The following is a 10,047-nucleotide window of genomic DNA, read 5'->3' as shown; positions in this document are numbered from 1 at the left end:
GGCCAGCCAGGAGCAGGTGCTCAGAGGGGCCCCCGGGTGTGCTTTGCTAGTAATACGCCTGCAGCGGGGTGCGTGGGAGGGATAGGCTGCTGGCCCCAGCAGCGCAGGGAGACTTTTGCTGGCTACCAAGGGCCAGAGGGGCCGAATGGTCCTTACGGGCTGCGGTGCCGTCCTTGCGCTTTGCTTCGCCCTTGTATCTATCGACGTGGCATCGGCTTAGCCAGAGGGCACAATGGCGTGGCGCCGGGCCCTTTGTCGTGGGCCCTGCACCCATCTGCCCGCCTTGTCCTGCCCTCCGGTCAAGGGTTCCTTCGGGATGGTTAGTTTTCTTCTTTTGCTTCCTGCCCTGGCCAAATGACTGCTGCCCCCCTGAGCCCGTGAGTTTGCAGAGTGCTCGGCCTCTTCCCAGGAGGGACTCCATAAACCGCTCCTAGGCGCTGCAGCAGGGGATTCAAGAGCCTGCTCTGTAGCAGCAGCGTCTTGCCAGAAAGTCTTGTCCCCTTGTTCTTGGAGCCTGCTGCCGAGGTGACGTTGTTCGTCTTTTGCTGCGGTCTAGGTGACGTAAGAATAGTCCCTCTGCAGTACAAGAATCTCTCCGTGTGTGCCCGCATGCCTTTGACAACGGTGCAGTGTTCCATACATGAGACCGCGATGGCGTTCTTCTGGGCCATGTCAAAAAGACAGGACGTGGACTTTGTCTTCAAGGGCATTGGCATTCTTTCTGTACGGAAGAAGGAAGTGACAATGAGGTTTTATGACGACTTCCTCCTCAGCATGGATGGCACTGGAAAGCTGCTAGAAGCTCTGCTGGGGGTAAGTCGATGACTCTGGCGCTAATCAGGCCTTCCCAGGGCCCCTGGAGGCCCTTGCGGCATGAGCGAGGCTCTTCTGGGCCACGCGTGCATCCGCCCGCTGCTTGGCATGTCTCCTTGCGCCAGCCCAACGCCCTTCCCCAGCTCTCTCGTGGGGCCCTGTCCTTGAGCGCAAGCTGCCAGGTGTCCTTAGGCAGCTGCGATGTGAAAGCAGTCAGAGCTGAAGGGCTCGCTCCTGCAGAGGGCCAGCAGATTTGCTCAGAGAGATGCAAGAAGGCTGTAGCCCAGCCACTGGTTCCCGGGCCTGTCTCTTCCTTCTCTCTGCTGCTGTCTTGGGGGGCTCTGCCCAGCGTGTTCTCTGGGCCAGGGCCAGGGCCTTTGGGTCAGGCTGTGTTCCCAAAGATCCCTCATCAGGCCCTGCCCAGCTGCTTGCACCCCCATGAGGGAGTTGGCACCCGCAGGTCTTAGCCACCGGGCAGAGGCCGAGCAAGGGCCGGCTCTTTCTGCTCTTCCACGCGATGGATGCAAGCATGTGAATGCTTGGAGACACTGTGGGGCTAAGAGCACGCCTGAGCCAGGAGTTGTCTTTCCAAGAAGGGGCAGAGCAAGACCTTCCAGAGGCAAACGCCAGCCTGCAGAAACCCTGGCGAACCACACGCCTTCTCCTGTGCCTGATGTCTGCAGGCAGAGAGAAGGAGCGTCCTCCTTGACCGTCTTGAGTCTCGCCCTTGCAAAGCGCCTGGCAACGGTGTTCCTCCTTCTGCACTCTGAGCTGGGCATCTTCTGCTTTCCTCGTTGAGGGCTAGTATTTGGAAAGACAGCTTTGTTTCAGGGTGTCCCAGGGGCAGCATCTTCCCTGAGCCCAAGAAAGATTTGCTGCCTTTAGGAGCAAGGCAGTAATGGCGCTGGCATGCTCTCACGTACCTCGGTGTCTGTTTCAGACGCCAGGGACGAGACACCTGGTGGTAAAAGGAAGAAGGAGCGCGGCTTTCCGCATGGGTCCCAGAAGCGTCTTCATGTTGCCACGGTACGTTTGCTTCTCAGCTCGTGCTTGGTAGCAGCGTCCTGCTGGAGCTTGTCTCCTCAGGAAGGACTTGCTGCGGAGCAACTCTTTCCTAGCTTGCTGTCTGCAAGTACTTGGGACTCTGGGGGTCTCCCCAGGGTGGAACAGGCAATAGTGGCGGTGTTTGGCACTGCTAACCAATCTTAGGCCTAGAGAGGAATGGGGGCCACATTTTCCTGTGACTGGTCTCTTTCTCGTGGGTGAGGCTTCCAAAAGCCAAGGTTCCCGAATGTGCTGTGTGTGGCTGGCCGAGGAAAGGCATCGTGTGGAAGGCACCCGATCCATACAGGGCCTGTGTTTGTGACCTAAGCATGTCTTGGGTGAGCCTGGAGGGCCCCACGTGCCCCGAAAGGCCTTCTTTCTGAGTACAAGGCCGGCAGGAGGCAAAGGGGAAGTGGTGCCTTCTCTTCACCGTGGCGTCTTGTCATTTCCAGATTTGAGTTGAAGCTTCCCCGTGAGAAGCAGCAAGTGGCGTCTTCCTGCAAGGGATCCCGGACACGCCCGAAAGAGGAAGAGCGGGCGGACGGAAAAGGTCAGGCCACAGGTGACTGGCGAGCGAGAGGAGGGTGTGCAGGCGGGCGTGTGTTTGTGTGTGTGCGCGTGTTTGTTCCGTTGGTCCTCGGCAGTAGGTAGGTGGTTGGAGCCCTGGTCAGGATGTGCTGCCTGGGAGAGTTTTGCCCCGGGGTGCTGCGCCCTGGTGGCCAGCGCAAGCTCCTCTTTCGCTTTAGGACATTTGGGCCCGAGGTGTCAGTGCTGGAGGGGGTCTGCCTCTCTGGCGGATGCCGGGCGTGTGAAGGTGGGGAGCAAGATTGCCTGGAGAGGACTGCTAAGAGGCTGCTAAGGTGGACTGCTAAGAGGCTGCTAAGGTGTGCCAAGGACGTGCTAGGGAGCAAGAGCTCTTAGAGAGCGCGGCTCCCGGGGGATCAGGCTGTTTGATGCGGTGCTGGAGCAGATCTGCCTGTCCTTCTGGACCAAGTGCTCCCAAAGACGCTTTCTGCAGAGCCTTCTCCTTTCCTGCCTGCAGGGAGTGCTCCTGCTGCGTGCCTGCTTGCTCAAGAAAGGCCTTTGCCACCTGCGTCACCTGGTGCTGGGGGGAGAAAGCAGGAGGAGTGGAAAAGCAAAGGAAGGAAGTTGCCTGCCAGGTGAGGCTCTTGGAGAAAAGGCTGAGGGTGACCTTGTGCTCTTGGAGCTCTTTGAAGGGGTTGTTTCTTGCGTAGACTCTGTCCGACTGCAACGTGAAGGGCGGCCAACAAGTCTTTTGGTGACTTTCTCTTTCTAGATGGAGGGCAAGCATGTAGAGGAGGTTTCTGCAAGGCTCTGCTGTCAGCGTCTCTCTCGTCCCTTTCTTGTTTCCAGGAGTGAGGGTGAGGTCATCACGCCTGTGCCTGTGCGACCAGCATCTTCCTCCGGAGGGTGTCGGGAGGCTGCCAAAGGCGGGCCGGCAAAAGACAGGGAGCAGAACAAGCAGACTGAGGGAAAAGGTAAAGTGCCAGCTGGCTGGTGAGAGAGGTGTGTTTGTTTTCCTTTTGTCCTGTGCAGCGGAGGGGCTGGAGGCAAGCTTAACATGCCGTGCCGGGCCTAGTGGCCTGCTTCTCCTGTGCCTCTCTTTGCTCATCACGACAGATCTGGGGGCACTCCTCCTGGAAGGGGCTCTCGGGGCAGTTGTGCAGCTCCAACTGCAGCTGCCACTGCTGAGGGGCACTTTGCCCTGGCACTCGGGGCCCTGCTCTAGCTTGCAAGTCTGTGCATGTGAGCGCCTTAGAGATGGGCAGGAATCTGTTCCCCTTCTCGTGTGACACTCTGCCCTCCAGCCTGCAGCCACGCCAAAGGAGAGAGTAGCATGAGGTCCCCAGGACCTGCCAGCCATGTCCCCTTTTTGAAGCCTAAGGGCTAGAGAAAGCAGTAGAAGCAGCACAGAACTCTAGGGCAGAAGACTGCCCTGCAGAAAGGAAAGGCTGGACGCGATCGTGCGCCAGCAAGGGCCTAAGACCTGCTTGGGAGCAAAGCTCCAAGGGAATTGGGCTCTTTGGTCCGATGCTGGAGCACAGCTGCCTGTCCTTCTTGTTCAAATGGTGACAAAGAACGATGCTTGCTGAGGAGCCTCCTCTGCCTTGCTACTTCCAGGCAGTGCTTGTGGTGGGCGCCTCCTGTCTCGAGAAAGGCTTTCTCCACCCCCGTTCTCTGGGGCCAGCTGGAAGGGAGGAAAGGCATGGGAAAGCAGGGGAAACAAGCCAGCTGCCAGGTGAGGCTCTTGGAGCAAAGCATGCGGGTGGCCGTGTGCTTTTGGGCTTCTGGGAGGGAGGGAGCTGTTTCTGTTTCTGTACGCTCTGTGGGTATGAAGTCTGTGAGGTTGTCAAGTGGTGTCCCAGGGACTGGCGTTGATGCAAGAAGTACTGCAGCAGTGGCGGGTGTTTTTCTGCTCCCCTATGGATGTGAAGGGCCCTCCTTTGGTTGCAGTGGGAATGAGAGCACTTCTCAGAGGAATGTGAAAGTCAGAAGCCCCTGCCCCAGCAGCAGAGAGTAGGGTCTGTTTTCCCTGCTTTTTAGGTTGGACGTAATGCCTGTGAATTTCTTCCGAAGGTTGTTGGGCTGGGGTGGCAGGGGCAGGGGTGTGGCGGTTGTCTGGCACAGGAGGAGTGCCAGAGAGAACTACATACCAGAGAGAACTACATGCCGGGCTTGCTTGTGTGCCTGGTACACTTCCTCCTTCCCCGACAGTGGCTCCCCCACTAATAGTCCCGTTTCACCCCAAAACAGAGTCTTTCTGAGCACGTCCCTGACTTCAGTGCCTTTGGCAGGAGGTGGCTAGTGGTCTCTGCAGGCTCTGGGTGCTGCAAACGGCATTGGTTTTCCCCTTGTGCCACCCAGAGAGGGCCCACACCTGGGCATCCTGAGCTTTCCTTAGGGCCTCCTGGGCCCGCTGCCAGCGCTGCAGCTCAAGGCTTTCTTTCCTCACTGTTGACATGAACGCAAGGACTCAGCTACACCAAATGCTCCAGCAGAACTGCCTTGTGCTGCAGAGGCTGGCCCCGAGCCGCTTGTGAGCGCAAGATGCAGAACAGCCTCACCCGGAACTCCTATCACCTCACGCGGCTTGTGTGTTTTTAGCCGGCTGCAGACAATTCGGGAGAGCTCCTCTAAGGCGGAAGAGGACGGCAAGCAGGAAGGACCTGCTCAAGGCAGACCTCGAACTGCAATTCCTGCTTGCGGGCATCAGCACAAGGCAGCACAGGTAAGCAGAGGGGCCAGCAGGGAAGTGTGGTGAAGCGTGGCCAGGCTACGAGTGCAGGGTCCCTGCCTGGCGCTGTGCTCCTCATGGGGCTTTCTGAGGGCAAAGCAGACACAAGTGTGCTGGGGGGACGCACAGGCCCTGTAGTGGCTGGCTTCTCCCCGTGCTGAGAGTTGAGAGCACGTGAGGGAGGTGAGAAGCAGCTTCAGAGTTGTCCTCTGGCGCCAACGCAGGCTTGGCGGCATGCTGAACCACTGCCGGAGGTTCGGCCAGCCTCACCAGGGCCCCCGCTTGGGAAAGAGGCGAGCACTGCTGCCTTCGTGCCCCGAGCAGAGAAGAGGAAGCCCGAGAGACTGCCGCGGCTGCACAAAGAGTAAGTGTGCCCGGGCCCGGGCCCGGGCCCCGGCCCCAGCCCCGGCCTGGAAAGGTGCAGTGGCAGCACCTGTCCGAGGTGTGAGGAAGCGCAGTTCCTGAGCCATGGGGCTGGGTATGGTGTCCCCTGATTTCTGTTGACGTGGCAATGCCTTGGGCAAGGCCCCGATGCCAGGCAGCCCCAAGCTGCATGGGGCAAGTTGAAGGCTGCGGGCACCGCCAGCGGGAGCGGGTGTGCAGGGGCTGGTGGAGGGGAGAGGCAGGAGGGCCTCAGCCAGAAGGGGAGAGGGAACTTTTTCCCTGCTCTTGCAGGCAGCTTTCTGTACGAGCAAGCCACACCCTGCAAGTCTTGGAGACTTACCAAGCGCGTCGGGAAGAGTGGAAGCAGAGGGTAGAGCTGAATCGGCAGAGGAATTCCCAAGAGAAGCGCTTCCTCTGGTAAATTTCTCCAGCTGGGGGTGCTGTTTTGCCTTCCCCTGCACTGGCCTTCCTTCCACACCCAGGAGCAGCCCAGAGGAGGGGAGGTTGGGGGGGTGTCTTTTTCTGGCACCCGTCGAGGGAGAGCAACAGGCTTTGGAGGCTGTGGCCTGGGAGCAGGCAGCCTTCCAGCCCAGGGGCAGGTGTTGGGCTCTCAGGGGTAGGATTCCCAGGTGGGACCAGAACACGGGGGCTACCCAAGGTGACAGGATTCCTGGAGCGACGCTTTGGCTCTCCCTTTTCCAAAGGCACGCTCCGTCCTTGCCTCCCCAAGTCTCCACACGTGGAGGCCTTGCCCTGTGCTTTGATGCCAGTTTGGGCCAAAGTCTCATCCCGCGCCTGACTCCTGTGCAGGCTGATTACCTGCCCGTGGTAGTCATGTGGTCATGTCCTTGCCTCGCACCCCAGGGGGCCCCTCGCCCATCCGAGAAAGCATAGGAATGCCAGCAGAGGCAGAGGCCAGAAGATGTGCCCTGCGCTAGGCCTGCAGCATTTCCGTGCCCTTCTGCCTGTGCCTGAAACCAAACGGTTCCTTTTCCATGCCCTAGCCCTGGGCAGCGGATGACTCTCCAGGCTCAAAGGGAAAGGGACCAGGACTTGCTGGTGGTGCAGAGGAAACGTGACTATTGCGGCGAAGTCTGGAAGCGTGCTCCTGAAAGATGAAAGGAAGAGCTGTACAAACCCATGTGCTCCTCCAGTTATTTTGTAGAGCCTGAACAGAATATCGCCCACACACGGGCTGCAGCATGCAGGCACGCGCGCCACAGAGTGCACGTGCATGCACACCACCGCCTAACCCGTTCTCAGCACAGCGCACAGACACACGCACAGACACATGCCCCTTCCTTCATTACCCTCCACAGGACGGCTACGCACACAGCTCACACCTCTCACTCACCAAGACCCTCCCGCACAGCCAGGCCTGCACCTGCACAGTGCACGTGCGCCAGCCTGGCACACCATTGACGCTGCACACGCATCCGCACACGCGCCCGCGCTCTCCACACGCACAGAGACACTGCACGGTGCACACCATGGTGGCCAGGACACAGCTGCACCTGACGTGCCCACAGCCCCAGGGGTGCTCTGAGGGCTGGTGTGCAGGGACGCTGGAGCCCTTCTCAGGGTTGCATGGGGAAGGGTGAAGGGCAAAGGAGGGAGTTGCTGTGGGGTGGAGCGGTGCGGCCGGCCACCTGGGAGCGCAGATGCCTGGCTTTTTGCTGCAGCTGCAGGGCTCTCCAGGCAGGCAAAGCTGGGATGAGCCGTGCTTGTCCCTGGGCCTCCGTCAGCCCTCGGCTGCTCCTTGTGCTCCCACGGGCTCTGCTCATCTGCCGCAGGGCCCGTAGTCTCCCTACCCTGCCAGCCGCTGACTGCTGCCTGGAGGTGCAGATGCCTCCCTTCCCATGTGCAAACGCGTGTGCCAGGGCCCTGTGGGCCAGGGCAGCCCCTCAGCCCCGCAGGCTGGGGCTGTGAGGCTGGGGAGCAGTCCCCATTTCCCTGCCCTGCACAGCCCCTGCTGGGCCGCTCTTCAACCCAGTGGAGCTCGGCAGGGCCGGCCGGGCCTGCTACCCGTGTGCTTGGATTCTCCCTCCTGGGCTCCTGCCCTGTCCTGATGTGCCAGTGGCCCCAGGCATGCTCCCAGGCCCCCTCCGGTCCCCTGCACTTGCTAGGCCCCAGAGCACCTCCGAGGTGCAGCTCTGCGACTCCCTGCCCCTGGTACGTTATGGAGGGACAGGCCAGCAGGACTCCTGGGTCCTGCACAGCCCTGCAAGTCACTGGCCATGGGAGAAAAGACAGCGGCCTAACTGCTTGGGCACTCACCAGCGCCAGTGGGTCCTGTGGTCAGGAGAGGGACCGTGACAGTGCCAGGGCCCAGGGATGGGCCTTGGGCCGTGCTATATGCTGAGGCGGGTGGGTGGACGAGCAGAGGGAGGTTGGGGGTTCTCTCTTGGGTGAGCTGAGGGCCTTGCGTCTCCCTTGGGGTTGACAGGCAGGATGTGGGGCTCTGTGAGGCCAGGTGGGGCCACAAAAGGAACCAGCAGGAGCAAGTGACCCTGCTGAAATGAGGCAGGACACCCGGACATGCCCGCACACCTGCATTCCCCACCAGGAGCAGGCTGAAGGGCAGGAAAGCAGTACGCCTGCGCAGGCCCTGTTCCTGCTGGAGGAGGCGTGGCAGGAGGCCCTGGAACTCAACATCCAGGTGAAGAGGAGGCCGCACCAGTGGAGCTTATTTGGGAAGTGCCTGGAGCACACGTGCCCCAGGCACCGGTGCCAGCCCCCCGACAGCACTCGGTGGAGACCTGTGTCCAGCTCCCCGCTTGGCATGTGCCCGGCCTTCCCCAGGCCACCCAGCACTGTGCGGAGATGTAGCCTCACTGCTTCCCTCCGGAGAAAGACCGTGTCAGCGGGCAGGAAAGAGAGAGATGCCCGGGGTGGGCAGGATGGGACTCCTGAGCGAGGCCAGGCAAGCAGTCCTCTTCCACGGCCAGTGGCTCTCCTTGCAACCCCGTGTCATGAGGCAGGCTCTCTTCCAGCTCCTAGAGTGACATGAAACGCCCAAAGGCTCATCAGAGTCAACACAAAGGCCTGGCAAGGAGCAGGCGACTGTAGCCAACGGAGTCTGGGATGTTCAGGGGCAGGACAGAGGAGGGGGCCAGTGCAGGGCCCTGGGCGAGCACAAAGCTCGCACCCCACCCCCTCCGCCCCGCCAGAGTCTTTCCCTCTCCACTGTGCTGAGCCTGACCCATGTTGGAGCAAGGAAGGGCAAAACACGCATTAGCATCCCCTAAAGCACTCTCCCGAGAGTGTCAAATTGGGAGTAAGGTGGAGGGGCTTATTTCCTCGATGCTAAATGTAGGAGTTGCATTTTAAAGTGCTGCTTTAGTTTTGGTGACTCCTTCTAGCATTTGTTGGCTATTTATGCCACATTATTAGCCTTAAGAGAGCCTATTAGGAGCAGGCTTAATAGTGTCAGCCCAACTATGCGATGGAGGAAGCCACCAGCAGCAGCCGCCTCCCACTGAGGAAGGAGCTGGGACCCTGAAGCCAATGCCCATGCCCATGCGCGCCGCAGCCTTGGCGGTGGGGGATTTAGAAGGGTCGCCCCTGCACAGGGAACGTAGGACCATTTAGGTTGCATTAAGGAGACTTGTCCTTTAAGAAGACCCTTTGTTTGAGTTGCTGTGCACTAATTGGAGGTGGGCTAATTGCAAGCCTTTAATTAGACGGTTACTCCTGCAGTGATGCTAAGAGCAGGTCCTTGGCTTGGCCACTAAAGGGGGCTGCCTTGGGGTACAAGCATGTTGCCTTCTGCCCATCACAAGGTTTGAGCATACGAAATCAGTGCAGGACACGGGCAGCTGACCGGGACTGAAGCCTCCTCTGAGAGCTTTTGGGCACAAATTTGCTGTTGGTTTGGGGCGTGGAGGCCATGAAGCCTCCTGCTCCCCTCTGCTCTCAGCCCAGGGCCAGCACAAGGTGTTCCTGCGGTCTCTCTTGCAGGGTCAGAGCCCCAGAGCCTCGTCATCCCTGCCCTGGCCCTGCAGGCCCTGGCCTTGGAGGCCTGTGGATCCCAGAGTCTGCGCTCCAGCGTGCACCCTGGCACCCACCTCAGCCCACGCCCAGGGCTGCCGGCTTTGCAAGGTGGTTTTGGGGCTGCACTGCCCCTCCTCAGGAGGCCTGGGGGCGGCAGTAGCCCATCCCTGCAGGCAGCCTGGCCTTCACCCCTGGCAGGGCAGGAAGAGGGAAGCTGGAGCTGCCGAAAGCCCTGCAGCCGGCATCCCAGCTGCCGGGGGCCTCGGCAGGAGGCACCTCCCTGCCCAAGGCCTCCCCAGAAGCATCACGGGGCTCCCCACGGGGAACCTCACACACACTTAGCTAGGCTTTGTGTTTTCAACTGTATTGTTGCTCTGTGCTCCGTTCTGGCTGATTGACTCCACCTTAGTCTGCATGGTCCCTTTCTGCTGGTGAGCCAGGCATGCCAAGCCACACTTGTGTGCTGCGGTGCCCCCTCAGGGGCTGTGTCTTCTGGTGCCGAACTCTGGTCGGGACCAATGCAAGGAGCAGGTCTCCTCCGACCGCAGCCTGGGTGG

General features: G+C 60.3%; 1 protein-coding gene across 1 annotated transcript in view; it reads left to right on the top strand.

The window, feature by feature from the left end:
* The first annotated feature begins 7,948 nt into the window (after nt 1-7,948).
* LOC138068540 (uncharacterized) overlaps nt 7,949-10,047 on the top strand; it is a 52,176-nt gene continuing 50,077 nt past the window's right edge. Inside the window, exon 1 of the mRNA XM_068956373.1 lies at nt 7,949-7,960. Within this exon, the coding sequence (XP_068812474.1) occupies nt 7,949-7,960 (12 nt within the window). The remainder of the gene's footprint in view (nt 7,961-10,047) is intronic.

This window comes from Struthio camelus, chromosome 10 (genome assembly GCF_040807025.1).
Source record: "Struthio camelus isolate bStrCam1 chromosome 10, bStrCam1.hap1, whole genome shotgun sequence".
NCBI lineage: Eukaryota > Metazoa > Chordata > Aves > Struthioniformes > Struthionidae > Struthio > Struthio camelus.
Note: the sequence above shows the minus strand (reverse complement) of the source record. Positions and strands in the feature narration are given on the sequence as shown.